The 19,081-nt window shown below is 37.9% G+C and overlaps 1 protein-coding gene across 4 annotated transcripts in view; it reads right to left on the bottom strand.

Moving 5' to 3' along the window:
- Nucleotides 1-19,081, bottom strand: part of HIF1A (hypoxia inducible factor 1, alpha subunit (basic helix-loop-helix transcription factor)) — a 52,776-nt gene that overhangs the window by 8,749 nt on the left and 24,946 nt on the right. For all 4 annotated transcript variants that reach the window (XM_011961952.1, XM_011961953.1, XM_011961954.1 and 1 more), the window contains exons 3-10: nucleotides 18,771-18,916; nucleotides 18,602-18,686; nucleotides 13,619-13,731; nucleotides 12,777-12,979; nucleotides 6,763-6,869; nucleotides 4,992-5,139; nucleotides 2,376-2,596; nucleotides 1,117-1,403 (exon numbers count right to left, since the gene is read on the bottom strand). In XM_011961952.1, the coding sequence (XP_011817342.1) occupies nucleotides 1,117-1,403; nucleotides 2,376-2,596; nucleotides 4,992-5,139; nucleotides 6,763-6,869; nucleotides 12,777-12,979; nucleotides 13,619-13,731; nucleotides 18,602-18,686; nucleotides 18,771-18,916 (1,310 nt within the window). The remainder of the gene's footprint in view (nucleotides 1-1,116; nucleotides 1,404-2,375; nucleotides 2,597-4,991; nucleotides 5,140-6,762; nucleotides 6,870-12,776; nucleotides 12,980-13,618; nucleotides 13,732-18,601; nucleotides 18,687-18,770; nucleotides 18,917-19,081) is intronic.

Here is a 19,081-nt window from a genome sequence, read left to right as displayed (position 1 = left end):
TTATCCAACAAATATTTAATGTAGAATTATTTACCACTTATTAAAGCTTATTTATGCCTCATTTATCAAGTTATAATGTTCAGATCTAAGTTGCCCTACTCCTGAGTATATTTTTAGATGTACGAAGCCCTAAAATGGAATCGTTCTAGATTTAGAAATAGAGCCCTGTGTGATATCTCCAGTCTTGGCCAGCCTAGCCTTTAAAGATTATTTTTATTGTATTTATAGGACAATTAAAATCAAGACAGATCCAGAATAAAAAAGACCAGTTACTAAGTATTTTATGTAACACTTGTTATTTTCATGTTATACTTATCCAAAATTTCAAAATAGTGATGGAAATTGGACTACATTGGGCAAAGAATTTATAAGGTCCTTTCCCATTTAAACCCTGTTAAGTCTATTGCTACCAGACGGCTCTCCAACTCAAAGGGGTAATGGGCCAGGCATGGTAGCTCACGCCTGTAATCCTAGTACTCTGGGAGGCCAAGGCAGGAGGATCACTTGAGCCCAGGAGTTTAAAACCAGCCTGGGCAATGTAGTGAGAACCCTGACTCCACAAAAAAAAAAAAGGTTAAAAAATTAGCCAGGCATGGTGGTGCGGGCCTGTAGTCCCAGCTACTTGGGAGGCTGAGGTGGGAGAATCATTTGAGCCTGGAAGGTCGAGGCTATAGTGAGCTGTGATTGCACCACTGCACTCCAGCCTGGGTGATAGTGAGATTCTCAAAACAAAACAAAACACAATAAAACAAACTAAAAGGGGTAACAGGTATAGGCTGTGGCTACCTTGAGCACACTTAGTACTATTCTCTTTAAATGTCCAAATTCAAGATGTTTTTGTCCTACTGATATAAATAATAGAGAAACAATGTACATTTCACCTTTTGGTTTATATTAAGCTAGTTTCTTCCCATGTTCCTGACTATCTTTGAGCCTAAAACATGCTCAGGTCTAAGTTAGGCAATAGCTTTTGCAATAATTTTAAAGTGCTAAAATTCAAACACACACACAAATGTAATTTGTGGTTCAAATGAGTGTTTGAGTCAAACTTATAAACACATTCTTGAATGTTAAAATCTGAAAGTTGTCTCTTTCTGATTACATCATGACACCTACCTCAGGTGAACTTTGTCTAGTGCTTCCATCAGAAGGACTAGGTGGCTGATCCTGAATTTGGGGCATGGTAAAAGAAAGTTCCAGTGACTCTGGATTTGGTTCTAATTTTAATGCAACTTCTTGATTGAGTGCAGGGTCAGCACTACTTCGAAGTGGCTTTGGCGTTTCAGAGGTGGGTAATGGAGACATTGCCAAATTTATATTCTGTAATTTTTCGTTGGATGAGGGGAGCATTACATCATTATACAATGGTACTTCCTCAAGTTGCTGGTCATCAGTTTCTGTGTCTGTGGGGAAAAAATATGAGTCAGTCTAAAGTATACAAGGATTTTTTTTTAACCTAAGACAGAGTCTTGCTCTGTTGCCCAGGCTGGAGTGCAATGGTGCAATCTTGGCTCACTGCCACCTCTGCCTCCCAGGTTCAAGCAATTCTCCTGCCTCAGCCTCCCAAGTAGTTGGGATTACAGGCGCACACCACCACGCCCAGCTAATTTTTGTATTTTTGGTCGAGACGGGGTTTCACCATGGGGGCCAGGCTGGTCTCGAACTCCTAACCTCAAGTGATCCACCCGCCTCAGCCTCCCAGAGTGCTGGGATTACAGGCGTGAGCCACTGCGCCCGGCCACAGGGATTTTAACATACAAAAAATTTGTGTTCTTTTTCACGAAAAGTTTGTCTAATTCATCAAACAACAAAATGTTAACAAATTTTCCTTCATCAGAAAGTTTACATATAATAGTATAGTATAACCATAAGTCTGGGTTATCTTTACAATCCACTATTGATACCTCCTCTTAATCTCTACGGCATAAAAGACAAAAGGCAACACCAACCTTTTTATACATTAAAATGTTCTCTACTTTAAAATTGCAGTTTTCATCTTCAATGCTTCATGTTATAGTATGACTGCCTTTTTATCCTTTAATGCAACAATGCCTACTTCCATGTAACTCTGCTAAACTGTGGAGAAAATCTGACAGCAGGATACAGAAATAGAGTAGCCAGGAAAAATTTATGTGGGAAGAAGAAATACCTTAAGGACACTCTGAAGCACAATTTCCAACAATATAAAAAAGCAAGAATGGTAAGAAATTACCAGGGCAAAAATATTTAAGCAAATACATTTAAGAAAACTATAAAAATATATTAGCTTGTAATGTTCAAATGATTACCAACAAAAAACATCAAAGTAATGTTTAGTTGAAATGGGGCTTGTAGCAACAGACACAATTTAGGGCATTAACAAAATAACTACTCACCATTGCTGCCAAAATCTAAAGATATGATTGTGTCTCCAGCGGCTGGGGCCAGCAAAGTTAAAGCATCAGGTTCCTTCTTAAGTTTGTCAAAGAGGCTACTTGTATCTTCTGATTCAACTTTGGTGAATAGCTGAGTCATTTTCATATCTGAAGATTCAACTGGTTTAAGGACACATTCTGTTTGTTGAAGGGAGAAAATCAAGTCGTGCTGAATAATACCACTGTCAAAACAAGAGAAATTAGTAATTCACAAATGAGCACTTGACACAGTGAGGGGAAGGGGGACTGTGAAAAAGTCTTAAAAAATTCTGCTTTATGGACAGGAACATTTTAAGATTTCTTAAAATGCATGATCACTCACGCATACTTTGTCACATTTAGGGTTTTAAAATGCTATTACAAAATAAAGACCCAATACAATGCATAGTATGCAGCCATAAAAAAGAATGAAATCACGTCCTTTGCAGCAACATGGATGCATCCAAAGACCATTATCCTAAGTGAGATAACCCAGACACAGAAAACCAAATGCTGCATGCTCTCACTTGTAAGTGGGAGCTAAACATTGGGTTACTTGTGGACATAAAGAGGGCATCAACAGACACTGAGGACTAGTAGGAGAGAGGGGCAAGGGTTGAACAACTGTTGGGTATTATGCTCACTATCTGGGTGACAGGATCAATTGTACCCCAAACCTCAGCATCACATGATATACCCATGTAACAAACCTATGCATGTATCCCCTGAATCAAATATAAAAGTTGAAATTAAAAAAAAAAAATTCCCAGTACAAGTTAATTTGACTAATTTCAGTTAAGAATTTCAGATATGCAGGCTGGGCACAGTGGCTCATGCCTGTAATCCCAGCACTTTGGGAGGCTGAGGCAGACGGATCGCTTGAGCCTGGGAGTTCAAGAGCCTGGCCAACATGGCAAAACCCTGTCTCTACTAAAAATACAAAAAATTAACCCGGTGTGGTGGTGCACACCTGTAGTCCCAGCTACTTGGGAGGCTGAGGCACCAGAATTGCTTGAGCTCAGGAGGTGGAGTGAGCCAACATCACGTCACTGCACTCCAGCCTGGGCGACAGAGTTAAGACTCCATCTCAAAAAAAAAAAAAGAAAAAAAGAATTTCAGATATCCTTTGGGAAGAGTGATGATGACAAGGCAATTTGTAGTCAAGTACATGAAGGATACCAACAAATCTTCAGAATTGTGCTGACACACGTTATGAAATTGGCACAAAAGAACTCTTTGGCATCAACATATGAGGCATGATCTAAGGATAGTCCTAAGAGAGGGGCCATATTTTCTTTGGTGGTAAGAACATAAGGTGATACCACCTACAGGATAGGGTTGAAGAGGGATGATGAGCAACAGTTTGTCTTCACGAGTGGCTTAAATGTAAATTACTCCTTTAATTAACATATTAAATGTTCACTATCTGAAATGAACCGAGAATGCAAAGATAAAAATAGCCAACCCTTGACCTTAAGAAATTTATAACCCATTGTGAAAGTAGATATGTAAACAATTAAAATACACTGTGATAACTGCTAAAATAGAGAAGTCTTGCTTCACTGAGAAGCTAACGAGCTGATACTTGGGATCAAGTGGCATTTGCTAGGCAGACTGGGGTGTGAGGAAGAGAGAGACATTCCAAGTGGAAGATTCATACATAATGGTAAAGTCACAAAACAACACTGTGGCACTAATATAAAAACATTAAAGGATGGTGTCAGAAGTGGCAAAAATAAAAACTGGCCAAAGTCTTCCTAACAGGGGTGACCCTAGATTTTAAAGGGAAGGCTAAATCTCTGATGCATGAGTACGATGGTAAACAAGGATGCTATACACCTAGGCAAGTGTTTATCTTGGAAGTGATAAAAAGATCACTAAAATTCTAAGGAAAATAAGATGATGAGATATCCACACTAGAAAGCTTAGCCTGGCAGTAATGGGCAAGGTGGACTACAAGGTGGTAATAATGTGGACAGGTAGACCAGATGCGGCAGGAGTCTAGTAAAATAGATCAAATGAAAGATTAAATTGTGATGTACATAATATTCACAAGCCAAAGAGCTAAGTGAAGAGTTCATGAATATACAAGAGCCATGTATTACATCATACAGCTTATTAATCTTATAGAATTTCATTTAATTTTCATTATAACCTTCTGAACAATTATCTACATAGATGAAATTCAGAAAAATGAAGAGACTTCCCCAAGGTCAGGGAGCTAATGAGTGCTAGAGCTATGATACAAACCTAGGTCAGTATTCTTCCTACAAAAAGAACACAGCTGTCTTGAGATAATATATGCCGATACCTGTATAACTAGACCAAACCAGTCGATGGATCTGGTGTTTTTTCATGGTCTTTTTAAAAATAGGAGTGAAGGTATGGGGACAGACAACTACTGACAGTATTTAGTGGTATCACTGTAGAATAGCTGGACTGGAAACCTAGGTCAGAGTACAGAAAATAATAATTTGGTAGAGATGTAAAAGAATTAAAATTTAGTTAATATTTATAATCTTATCTTCCTATAAATGAACAGAATATCCAAAAAGAATCACTATTTATTCCCCAAAAACGTTTATTTCCCAAACTTACCTCACAACATAATTCACACATACAATGCACTGTGGTTGAGAGTTCTTGGTGTTATATATAACAGTTGCTTGAGTTTCAACCCAGACATATCCACCTCTTTTGGCAAGCATCCTGTACTGTCCTGTGGTGACTTGTCCTTTAGTAAACACTAGGGGGAAAAAGGAAGAAGAATCATGCAAAGAAAATATTGTAACTTTGAATTTTCAATTAAATGAACAGATGCTGAATGCTGATCATTGTTTTAGAAAACAAATGTTTATTTAGTGGAATCAGTTGTAACTGCTTAAATTCAGACAGTGTGTCCCAGAATAGCTGAAAATATACCCATTTCCTTTTTCAAACCCCCTAAATAAAACTCCTTTGCTGCCAATGAACTAAGTGAAGAGTTCATGAATATACAATCTTTAGTAACTAAAATTTCTTTAATGACTTAGGTTGAAAGTGTAACATTAGAGAATAACAGTAGCCTTTTTCAAGAAAATGGTGCCACAATAACTTCCTTAAATTCTGACTAAAGTTTCCAGAGAACCAAAGGTGCTTTAAAAAGCTGTATGTAGCATATTTAAATATAAATTGATACCACATTGTAAGTCTTTTGGCAATTTAGGCAATTTAAATTAAATATTGATTTGGGAGAAAGTACTGAATAAATCCTAATGATGGTATTATTTTGAGGATTGGGCGGTCCTGACTGCAGACTTGGATTTACTCTTGAGTTCAAGGCTGATCAATCACACAAACTCAGTGATATTCAGGTATCCTCAATCACAGTCGGAAGTCATGCATAGGTACAGATTAAACAGGTGAAATAGTCCAAAGTTTAACATCTTGGGATCTTAACATTCATTTGAGTAAAATTCAGAATCAAATCTTACGTCAAAGGTACTTGCTATGGGTGACTATAGTCAAAAATAATTTAATCGTACATTTTAAAGTAACTAAAAGAGGCCAGGTGCCAAGGCAGGTGGATAACCTGAGGTCAGGAGTTTGAGAACAGCTGGTCAATATTGCGAAACCCCGTCTATACTAAAAATACAAAAATTAGCCAGGCATGGTGGTATACGCCTATAATCCCAGGTACTTGGGAGGCTGAGGCAGGAGAATCTCTTGAACCCGGGAGGCAGGGGTTGCAGTGAGCCGAGATTGCTCAACCACACTCCAGCCTGGGCGACAGAGTGAGATCCTGTCTCAAAAGAAAAAATAAATAAATAAAATAACCAAAAGAGTATCACTGGACTGTTTGTCACACAAGATAATGCTTGAGGTGAAAGGTACTCCATTTACCCTTATGCATTGCATACCTGTATCAGAATATCTCATGTAACCCATAAATATACACACATAACTATGCACTCATAAACATTTTTAAAAATGGTACTTATTACCAAATGTGATGTTCACCACCTTCACATTCATTGATTGTACAAATATTTCCTGAGTGCCTTTTACATACCAACCACTGTTCTGAGTATTTATGTGAATTCTGAAAATTATGCTATTCAATACTCTATAATATTTGGATTTTCAAGTCTTTGTATTTAAAATGCCAGCAAGTTTTGTCAACAATTAAATGATTCTATTTTTACTGATATTTGTTGCAACAAATACAAAACACAAAATGGTCAAGATCTCTACTGAATAGGCCTGTTAACACATTTAGTCTGGGAAGACTGGTTCATTTTAACCAGAGAATTCGATGGGTAGCCAAACTGTACAGCGGTTGCAACAGTTAAGTAATTAGAATATCTCTGAGTTCTTCTATTGTACTTACTATCATGATGAGTTTTGGTCAGATGATCAGAGTCCAAAGCATGATAATATTCATAAATTGAGCGGCCTAAAAGTTCTTCTGGCTCATATCCCATCAACTCGGTAATTCTGTTAGTAAAAAATACAAGATTTAAGAAAAAAAGGGAGACTGATAAAAATTTTTCTCCTCCCAAATTAACTGATAGGCATTAATCTTATGGATAAGTGAATTTTCAAAAATAAAGAGCATCCTCCTTTGCTTAGAATAAATTTACACCTCACCTTTAGGAACTACATTTATTAAATGCAATACCACACATTTCTTTAAGTCCTCTAGGTTCGTTCTGTTATTTAACTCTTTTATCCTCTTCACCCAAACTTGTTACCTATTCTTTTTTTTTTTGAATTTTCCCTCGTGTTGCTCAGGCTGGAGCACAATGGCGTGATCTCGGCTCACCGCAACCTCCACCTCCCGGGTTCAAGTAATTCCCCACCTCAGCCTCCCGAGTAGCTGGGATTACGGGCATGTGCCACCATATCCAGCTAATTTTGTATTTTTAGTAGGGACGGGGTTTCTCCATGTTGGTCAGGCTGGTCTTGAACTCCTGACCTCAGATGATCTGCCTGCCTCGGCCTCCCAAAGTACTGGGATTACAGGCGTGAGCCAATGTGCCCGGCCTACTTGTTACCTATTCTTACCACATCTCATTATACATACTTTTGGTAACAAGGCAGGGTATTAATAAACAGATAAGAAGTACTACTAAATTAAATGGTAAAAGTTATAAAGGTAGTCACTGACACTTATTTTAAAATATAGATAAAATCTATAACATGTTTTCATAAAGCCAAATTCTTTATGTAGTAACTTTTAAGCCCCTAGGCAACACCTCACTCTGAGAAATCAATAGCCACTACACAATTCTATTATCATCAACCAAAGAGCATCTACACTAAATGGGAACTAAAGGAATTATGTTGGTTTTAGAAGATGCTCTTGTACTCAGTTTAGTTTTTGGCATTACATGAAATTATGGGGGTAATTTCAGATAAAACAATATTTCAAATGAAAATAGATTGGAAAACAATCCAATTACCCTATCTATCTCGCTGGCAGAGAGTAGATCTTTATTTAAGACAAAGACTAGATCTTATTCTCTGGAAGCAGTATGTAACGGCAACCATGACATGAGAAAGAGAAAGCTATCTTCTTAGTACCATGCTGAACAGAAATACTCTCTTCTCAAGTCTTTCTAGGAGCAAAACATGAGTTAAGCTTTTAGATTCTCAGCCTTTAGATTTCAGAGGACTTTCTAACTGAGGTGCAAGCAAACCTTATATAACATGCTGTGTGAGAAAAAAACCCCACTTAACTATAGGAAGGACATAGCCAAGATATCCTATAAAGGTATAAAAGTAACATTGCTTGTGTTCTCATACTTAAAGGCAAGATCTTCCATAGTTTATTACAAAACAAATACATAAATGAAAAGCTGATTTGTCAAAAACCAAACCAAACTCAGCCCAAACCCTCGATTCTTTACAAAGGGCCATCTCTGAACACAGCAACACCAGGTGGCAGCATTATAAAGGAAAACATGTTTTTAAACAAAATCAGTCATATTTCTTGAAATTAAGCTTTAAAAATAATTTTAATTGGTCTTATATTTTTCTGTTTAAATAAAATCCCCATGGAATTAAAGACTTTTTCACTATTCAAATCTTAATATGCCCATATGTGCCTGGCATTATTCTAGGCATGAAAATGCAAAGACAAAACAACACGTGGCTAATCTTCCAGCAGATGTACTGTACTACTTAGGAAATAATGTGATAAATGCAGTGATGAGAATCTATTCCATGGAATCCTATCCATGCAAAGGAATGGTAGAATGAGGAACAGCCTCTTATAGGAGACTTACGACTAGAGAGAGACAAAGGAAAGGCAAAACCACTTTCAGGAAAAAGGTACGGCATAAACAAAAGATTTTTTAAAATGCTTAATGTGGTGCGGGTAACAAAGATTCTATAATACAGTTAGTGGAGACAGATAAGAGATGATGCTGAAGAAGTAGGTAGGGGGATCAGATTAATGAGGGTCTTGTTTATATTGTCATAGGAAGCTGATTTAATTTAATGTCCATCAGTGCTTCTCAATCTGAGGTGTGTCTATCACTAAAAGATACCAAGAAGTCAAAAATATAAACTGTACATGCTTTCCTAGAAGGTCAGTTTTACACATATTGAAGCAAGAAAGGTGAAGTTAATTTAACTTTAAAGAATTACATAGGTTATATTCTATACCAAAGGGGTCGGGGTGTCCAGAAAATATGACCAAAAAGTGTTTTTAATGGACTAGGAAAGCCGTGATCTAAAGCAGTATACGACTCATTTATTTTGAGGCAGGAACTGTTCATCTTCATTTCTACTTTAGTCCCATGAACATAGCAGATGCTCAAATAAAGTGCTGAATAATTTTAAATGATTATTACTGAGTATAGTAAATAGCAGCTATTTGTGGAATATTTTGGAGTTTAGGAGCTTGATAGGTTAGATTTTCTTAAAATTGAGCAAAATTTTTCCATAGCTTGGTTCTCAGGAGTTATAGATGCGAGAAGTTCTTGGAAAGAGCTCTAAACCAGAAAATAACAGTCTGTTGGTCAAACTCAAAACTGTCTTGGTTGATATATGAGCTGACTGTCTTTACTGTTACCTCCTGTCATGATCATTTTGCTAATTTTCTGCTATAACTAGAGGGTAATGTCACTCCCTTTCTCATTTTTGCTCCATTACCTTCCTTTCTCCCTGGCCTCCCCTCTACTTTGTTACCTTAAGTTTTCAAAAAAATAAAAAATAATTCCTCAAAATAGGATGGAAATCTCTGTTCCATCATACATTTACATAAATACTAGTAGTAAACACCTTAAAATAATTCTTAGCTTTTCTATATTCATTTTCTTAAAGTTGACACCAGTAGTGAAGCATTCACTATGCCCACTAGGCACGCAACAGACTTCTTTAATCCTCACAACATCCTTTTGAGGTATGTTTTTTTTTTTGAGATGGAATCTCACTCTGTCTCCCAGGCTGGAGTGCGGTGGTGCAATCTTGGTTCACTGCAACCTCCGCCTCCTGGATTCAAGCAGTTCTCCTATCTCAGCCTCCCAAGTAGCTGGGATTATGGACACGTGCCGCCATACCTAGCTAATTTTTGTATTTTTAGTAGAGATGTGGTTTTACCATGTTGGACACCCTGGTCTCAAACTCCTGACCTGAGATGATCCACCCGCCTCGGCCTCCCACAGTGCTAGGATTATAGGCATAAGCCACTGCACCCGGCCATGATTCTTATTTTATAGATAAGGAATGTGAGTTTTACAATGGTTAAGTACCAAGGCCAAGGCCACATTGTAAGTATCAGAGCTGCAAGCTATGAGTGAATCTAACATGTGATTCCAAAGACAGTGCTCTGTCACATTTCCTTGTCCAATGGGGTCGGGTTTCTTGTCTACTTTATATTATGGCTAAGTGCTTAAATTGGTTTTCTCATATAATCTTCAAGTTAGTATTATGAAGAAACTGACGCTTACAGACAAGAACTAAGAATTAATGTGTCCAAGATCATTTGTATATAGGCAGCAAAGCCAGGATTTGGCAGTCAGGCTACAGAACCTATGTCCCCTTCAGCTACTATACTATACTACACTATAGCCTCATAGTAAAAAATGAGACAAGCAGTATGATAGTAGAGTAAATGCTAACAAAAGGGGTATGTACAAGGAACAGTGCAGCTTCTTCTTGAAGGAACAAGGAAAGCCCCACAAAGGAGTAGATGCGCTTGGAAGGTAAGTATGTGTTAAGAAGTGAAGAAAATGTCATTACAGAATAGGAAAGAAAGTATGTGCAAAGGCAGTAAGAAAGTGGTCCCCAACCTTTTTGGCACCAGGGACAGGTTGTGGAAGACAATTTTTCCAGATTGGGGTGGGGATGGTTTCAGGATGAAACTGTTCCACCTCAGATCAGGCACTGGTCGAGATGGTTTTTTTTTTTTTTTTTTGAGGCGGAGTCTTGCTCTGCTGCCCGAGCTGGAGTGCAGTGGCCAGATCTCAGCTCACTGCAAGCTCCGCCTCGCAGGTTCCCACCATTCTCCTGCCTCAGCCTCCCGAGTAGCTGGGACTACAGGCGCCCGCCACGTCGCCCGGCTAGTTTTTTGTATTTTTTAGTAGAGACGGGGTTTCACTGTGTTCGCCAGGATGGTCTCGATCTCCTGACCTCGTGATCCGCCCGTCTCGGCCTCCCAAAGTGCTGGGATTACAGGCTTGAGCCACTGCGCCCGGCCGAGATGGTTTTCATAAGGGGGACACAACCTAGATCTCTCACGTGCAGTTCACAGCAGTTTGCCACTCCCATGAGAATCTAATGCTGCCTCTGATCTGACAGCAGGTGAAGCTCAGGTGGGAATGCTCACCACTCACCTGCTATGCAGCCGGGGTCTTAGCAGTCTGCGGACCAGTACTGGGGATTGGGGACCACTACACTAAGACATTAAAACAGCATGGGGAGCTCTCTAGCTATAGAGCGGTGGCGGCCACATCAGAATAAGTAGTCCCTCTTCCTCTTGATTAATCTGGAGAAGTAGGCAAGGGCCAGAACATAGGTATCTTTGTTTGCCATGCTAAGTTTAGATTGTATTGTGTAGGTCTATTTTTTTTGAGTCTTTTAAAATGCACATCGTCTTTTGATAAATGAAAATTTACTTCCCTCATCTAGTATTTTTATAAACAAAATATTTTTGGTACAAAGATGAAGGGAAGCATTTGAGGCATTTTCAACAACAGAATGACATGATCTGATTTTCACATTAGGACACCCACTTTCTGGCAACTTGGATGAAAGATTACAAGGGTACAAATCTGTTGGCAAAAAGGCAGCTATGCCAACAACTCAAGTCAAGGGTAATGATGAGCTGATGAATTCAATGGCAGGAGTGCAAGGATGGAAAGGAGGAAATGGATCAAGAGATATATGTAGATAGTAAATCTGTAAGATTTAGACATCAACTGTATGTAGCCAATGAATGTAAAAGAAAAGTTAAGGATGACTTCCAAAGTTTTGTTGGAGTCACATGCATATGGTGGTGTATTAACCATGATAAGCGTTATAGGAAGAAAAGCAGTTTTTGATGATGATGTTGTTTGGGGGCAGTAGTGGTACTGAACTCAGTAACAGAAATACTTAGTTTACAATACAGAAGAATATCCAGATAGAAGTATTAAGTTAGCAATTAAATAGAATTAGTTACAGAAATAAATGTGGGAAATAGTGATAGAAACCATGGGCAAGATTGAAGCTTCTCAAGGAAAATATGTAGGATGAAGAGATGTACAAACACTTGGCTTTCTAGTCCCCAACCTAAGGTAATCTATCTTTGCTCAAAATACACACTGCATATCTTTGAAATTCTCTCTTTAAGTAAGCAGAGCCCCTGCTGAGGAAAAAAAGACTCATCTTAATTTCTGGATAGCACCTAGTAAAGTAAGCGTTCATAGTAGAGTAAGTGTTCAATAAATGTGGCTGAATTAATTTACAAAGTTAATCTAATATTATAGGATGTATTATTCTGTTCAATTTAGTGGAAAGCATAGTTTAACACTGAGTAATTTTTTTTTTTCTTTTTGAGATGGAGTCTTGCTCTGTCATCCAGGCTGGAGTGTGGTGGTGTGATCTTGACTCACCGCAACCTCCACCTCCCAGATTCAAGCGATTCTCCTGCCTCAGCCTCCTGAGTAGTGCCCGCCACCACGCAGTGCTAATTTTTGCATTTTTAGTAGAGATGGGGTTTCACATTGGCCAAGCTGGTCTCAAACTCCTGACCTCAGATGATCCATCCCACCGCGGGCCTCAGCCTTCCGAAGTGCTGGGATTACAGGTGTGAGCCACCATGCATGGCCAACGCTGAATCTTTGCTATGGTGAATATTCAATAATGCTGTAGACTAATTAAAAATTTCAAATTCACATTTTAGATCTAATTTACCTTTCGTCACAATAAGAAAATTTCATATCCAGGCTGTGTCGACTGAGAAAAGTCTTGCTATCTAAAGGAATTTCAATATTTGATGGGTGAGGAATGGGTTCACAAATCAGCACCAAGCAGGTCATAGGTGGTTTCTTATACCCACACTGAGGTTGGTTACTGTTGGTATCATATACGTGAATATGGCCTGTGCAGTGCAATACCTGTGTATGAAGAAGAAAACAAAGCAGTTAAAAAAAATTTACAATGCTAGGAAAAAAAAAAAAGGCAGAGATAAGTTGTTGAGTCTGACATGGCCAGTAAGCTTTGATAAAATTTACTGTGACTAGTGGATTAACCAGGTTTTTGAAAATCAATGAACGTTTTTCCACCACCCATGACCTACTTCCTACCCAGGGCCTATACATTACTCTTTAAAAAATTCCCCTCATATAAGGTCTAGGCTGCTTTCTCATTCATCTCATCATCCGGGCTGGTTTGACAGTTATTTCTTGCACTGATGACTATGTTTCGAATTTGAACAAAGATACAAAACCATGATTAATAGAAAATTAATCCCTACCAGGATCCAAATATTGTGTGGTTGGCAAAGCCAACTGATTAAGTAAGCCTAGTATACCAGTGCCACAATTCACATAATTTAAGTTTGTGCCTCAAATTGGCAAATTACTACACGGTTCTGGATTTTGGGGATCATATGCAAATCAGTTGAAGGTATAAATGCTACATAACCAAACACCAAGGAACTGTAAACCTTCTCTCACAATTCTAAAGTTATCTTAATACTGCAATGTCTATGTATAAATAAAGTGTATCATCAATCACAAATAATTTTCACTTACCTTCCATGTTGCAGACTTTATGTTCATAGTTCTTCCTCGGCTAGTTAGGGTACACTTCATTCTGAGAAAAAAGCTTCGCTGTGTGTTTTGTTCTTTACCCTTTTTCACAGGGCCTAATCAAAGCATGAAATAAAGTTTTAAAGCAACTAAATATACAAATTTGTTACAATAAAAGTAGCAAAGTGCCCATCACCTAGATCAACTGAATACCTGTTCAATTAAAAGTCTCAGCATGAACACAGTAATTCATTCCCCTTTTACTCACTCCAGCACACCCAAGAGATCTGACACATACTACTCAGTAGCTCTGATTCCCTGAGTTGACTGAAAGATAATCTGTATTTGGGATAACAGTTAATCATTCAAGCAAGTAAGCTTAGTCAAACTACAGAGAAATATAAAAATGGTATGAGTTTGCTCTTTAAATTGGTACACAAGAATCCCTAAAGAAAGAACTTCAGCAAACTCTTCCTATTCTTTCCTGAATGTGTTAGCTCAATTTCTAATAAGCACCCTATGTATTTACAGAACCTTTAAAATAGCAACTTTCTTTTAAATAACAAATAACGTTTTTACGTATCTTATTTTTTCCCCTTAATTTATCTAGTAAAACAGGCAGAAAATTATTTCTACTTTGTTACTATAAGAAAACAACAACAGATCAAATGACTTATCAAAAGTTACAGAAATAGGCAGGGCATGGTGGCTCATGACTGTAATCCCAGCACTTTGGGAGGCTGAGGCAGAAGGATCACTTGAGGTCAGGAGTTCGAGACCAGCCTGGCCAACATGGTGAAACCCTGTCTCTACTAAAAATACAAAAATTAGCTGGGTGTGATGGTGGGTGCCTGTAATCCCAGCTACTCGGGAGACTGAGGCAGTCGAATCACTTGAACCCGGGAGGCGGAGGTTGCAATGAGCTGAGACTGTGCCACTGCACTCCAACCTGGGTGACAGAGTGAGAATCCATCTCAAAAAAAAAAAAAAAAAGCTACAGAATTAAGTAAAGTCTATTCACTCCTATTTCAAACCTTCTATAACTAAAAATGAGATTATATTTAGGTGACTAAGGAAATAGCATCTTGCTGGGCATGGTGGCTCATGCCTCATGCCTGTAATCCCAGCACTTTGGAGGCTGAGACAGGAAGATCACTTGAGGCCAGAAGTTTGAGACCATGCTGGTCATCATGGTAAAGCCCCATCTCTACTAAAAATATAAATATTAGCTAGGTGTGGTGGTGCACGCTTATAATCCCAGCTATTCGGGAGGTTGAAGCGTGAGAATCACTTGAACCCGGGAGGCAGAGGTTGCAGTGAACTGAGATTGTGCCACTGCACTCCAGCCTGGGTGACAAAGTGAGACACTGTCTCAAAAAAAAAAAAGGAAATAGCCTCTTGATTTCTTATCTTCATTGGTCAATGTACTTCAAAACACATATAAAAATATTTGTTATTCAGAACCTGGACTAGACATTGCAGGCAATTCCACAAAGATGAGTAAGACACACCACCTTTCCTGAAGAAGTTAAAAATGTAGTAGATATAGTAAGGTCAACAAAAACACAATGTAGAGTTGGTACTTGAGACTTATAAAAATGCTTTAAGGGAAGATAGGGAGAGTTTAGAGGAATAACTTCTAGTCAAGGGGAATCAAGAAGTCCTGCTTAGAAAAAGAGACATTAGAATGTCAGTAAGTAGAGATGGGTTAGAAGGTTCCAGGGAGAAGGAAGAGAATGAAAAGCACAGAGGTAGGAAAAATAGGACATGTTTGAAAAACTGCATAGAGTAGTTTGTCCACAATGTAAAGTACACATAGAAGAGTAGTAAGGCAAAGTCAGAAGGGAAGGTAGGGCTGTACTACGGAGGGCTGTGGATGTCCACATGGAGTCCTGCCTAAATATTCAACAAGGGGCTTTTAAAAAGCACAATCAGTAACTTAAGGAAAATTAACTTAGCAGCAATATATATGTTAGAATTACGTGACTGTAACGAGAGGGCTGAGCCAGTAGCAGTAGTATGAGTGAAAAGAATGGTGGTAAAAGACAAATGAAGAGGTAGATCTTAATAGACTTGAAAACGGATGGAAATAAGACAGGAGAAAAAAATCAAATCTGGAAATTGTAATGCTAGTATATTGGAAGAACACTGTCAAGTAGAAAAGAAATGAGAGTAAGTTTAAATGTAGGCATAGTTAGCTAGAAATGCTTGACTCTTAAGGAACAAGATGAATTCTAGCCTATTCTCATTTAATAATGGAACTAGGCAAGATGGGCAGTCCTGGTACTGATGCATGCCATTTGGGTTTACTTAGGTAAGAAGTAAATTTGCCCTCCTTGGAAGGATTCAAGAGTATATTTTTAAAAGATGCTATGAGAGCAAAGGGTGGCGGTGGGGGGTGAGGGGAAGGGAGGGAGTGTGGGAGAGAGAGAGAGAGAAAGAGAGAGAATGAGTGTGTCGTGTGTGTATGTAGGTGGTGATGGTTGTGGTAGTGGCAGTAAAGATCCACATGCAAAATCCTTTGAGTATGTTCAGTCCTTCATAGTCTAAGCTTGAATTATACTGACCTTTGAAAGGAACCCAAGGCCTTTGAATGGGGACCTGCAGATTAATTTAAAAATCAAGGTAACTGAAAAGTACTAGTGTTTTCCTAATGAGGAAAAAAAACAAAACAAAACAAAACAAAAAACCATTAAAAAAAAAACCCCTAAATTTTAAACTCTCTAAAAATAAGTCATATTTTGTAATAATTTATAAATTCTAAAGCATTTTTCTAGAATTTATATGGAAGAATAATAGGACTATTTGTCCTATTATAAACACACCACTGGCTCTCAGTGTATCACTAAAATGTGATGCTTTGCAACAGTCCCTGATTTCTAAAAGAGAAAAATCTGCATTTCAGTTTCCCAATGGAACATCAATAATTCATAACCACATTAGGAATGATTTCAAAATGTTTGTGTGCTTTAAAAAAGAACATTTGGTTCGAAACATACATTTAAACTATATTAAGACTATCTGATTTAGAATAATGCATTAATATCATTACCAAATCAGAACAAGACTTTCTAATATCCATCCATTTATAGTCTAGCCCCAGGGAAGCACTGAGCAGTAGTCAATATAAACCTCAACTCTGCACATTAGAACTCATATATTAAACTCGCTGACAGCCCACTTAGGTCCTTGCTCATCGCATATTTACTCCTCCTTTATACAGAATTCTAAAAAGTATGCATTTGTTTTCCAAATAAACAGTAAAAACACAATATGAAATTTAAAAACAGGAGTCAGGTCCCGCTGACAGCGTGAAAAAAGAATGTGAGAATTCAAGAATATGAAAAGCGCTCCAAAGGACTAATGAGCATGGGACTCTGACGCCAGTCTACTGAAGTTCAGCCCAAGCTCTGCCATTTACCAACCAAATAATGTTGGGAAAGTTACTTAGTAACTCTGTGCCTCAGTTTCCTGGTATAACAGAAATTGTCTAACAGTTAACTTCACAGGGTTGTTGTGAGAATAAAGGAGTTAAAAGCATATAAAATAGGAAGAACAGTGTCTTGGCACAGAGCATTCTCTCAATGGAGGTTAGCTATTATTATAATAAATGATATGAAAACGAAAACCTCAAATATTATACAAAAAATAAATTTGAGGTTGTATAATATAGAAGCAAACAAACGTATGCACTTAAATTGGAGAGCAACAAAGAACAGCAGAACATAAGAAATCTTCCTTGTGGTATCTTTCCATCATGAAGAAAAGTTCAATTATGATCAGTATATACTGCTTAAGAAGGCACAAATGTGGAATGACTTGCTTGAATTGTTTTTGTAATTCAAGAGGTACTTTCCAAAAATCTTAGAACACATGATTTTTTAAATAATTATGATCAGTATACACTGTTTAAGAACACACAAATGTAGAAAGACTTTAATTTTTTAATTCACGAGGTACTTTCCAAAAATCTCGGAACACTTGATTATTTTTAACAATTCATTCCTAAGAATTAGCGGTCTTACTGTCTATTTTTGTTAGTATGTGGGCCTCCACAATGTAATACTTACAATCTAACTACACGGTCTTGAATTACTGAGAACATCCAAAGAAGTCAAATAAGCAGTTGTTTGTCTTAAAATTTTGGTGAACTTTTTTTTATTGGGCCTTAGACTCAGATTGCCACCTCAACTTTAATGATTCTCTAAAGTCCTGTTATCTGCCATTTGTATTATAATTTCTCCATGCCTTAATGGTGTATTTTAATTTTTAACTCCACCAGGTGTGGTGGCTCATGCCTAGCACTTTGGGAGACTGAGCCAGGAGGATCACTTGAGTCCAGGAGTTCCAGACCAGCCTAGACAATACAGCGAGAACCCCCATCTCAATTTAAAAAGAAAAGAAAAAAAAATAAGGTAGCCTGGGTGATGGCTCATGCCTGTAAACACACCACTTTGGGAGGCTGAGATGAGAGGATGGTTGAAGCTCAGTAGTTCAAGACCAGCCTGAGCACCACAGTGAGACTTCATCTCTACAAATGATTTTTTAAAAATTAGCTGGACATGGTAGCACGCGTCTGTGGTCCAAGCTAACTTGGGAGACTGAGGTGGGAGGATCGCTTGAGTCCCAGCAGTCAAGGCTGCAGTGAGCTGATCGTGCCACTGCATTCCAGCACGGGCAACAGAGCGAGACCCCATCTTTAAAAAAAAAAAAAAAGGTTATTTATAACTGTCTTGGTCATGATTTTATTTTTCCATTTTATTTCTCACACATGCACAATTATTTATGCAATTAGGTGGGCTTTCAAAATGAAATTCCTAAAAACTAGAATAATAGTTTTAATGAAGAATAGACTTAACGTTTTATTAAACATGAAATAACATTTTGCCTTAGGTAAGTTACAATAGCAAAGTTTAATAATTAGCAATAGTATCTGATTATGTAAAACCACCTGTCACATTAAATCAAACAGCAGACTTTTCTTACCATTTCTGTGTGTAAGCATTTCTCTCATTTCCTCATGGTCACATGGATGAGTAAAATCAAACACACTGTGTCCAGTTAGTTCAAACTGTAAACACATTTTTAAAAATTAGGGCTATATCATAAAATCATAAAAACATACAGGAGGGCTCTTAATATGTGTGCATTTTACCTGAGTTAATCCCATGTATTTGTTCACATTATCAGAAATGTAAATCATGTCACCATCATCTGTGAGAACCATAACAAAACCATCCAAGGCTTTCAAATAAAAGCAATTCATTTGTGCTTTCATTTCATCTTCAATATCCAAATCACCTAAAAAGGGCACAAGAAGAGGAAAATAATTAGTTAAAAAGTTGTACTTAAATGATATAATATTTAGGCCAGGCGCGGTGGCTCAAGCCTGTAATCCCAGCACTTTGGGAGGCCGAGACGGGCGGATCACGAGGTCAGGGGATCGAGACCATCCTGGCTAACCCG

This window comes from Colobus angolensis, unplaced genomic scaffold (genome assembly GCF_000951035.1).
Source record: "Colobus angolensis palliatus isolate OR3802 unplaced genomic scaffold, Cang.pa_1.0 Scaffold57, whole genome shotgun sequence".
Taxonomy (NCBI): Eukaryota; Metazoa; Chordata; class Mammalia; order Primates; family Cercopithecidae; genus Colobus; species Colobus angolensis.
The sequence above is the reverse complement of the archived record's forward strand: the minus strand, read 5'-3'. Positions and strand labels throughout refer to the sequence as shown.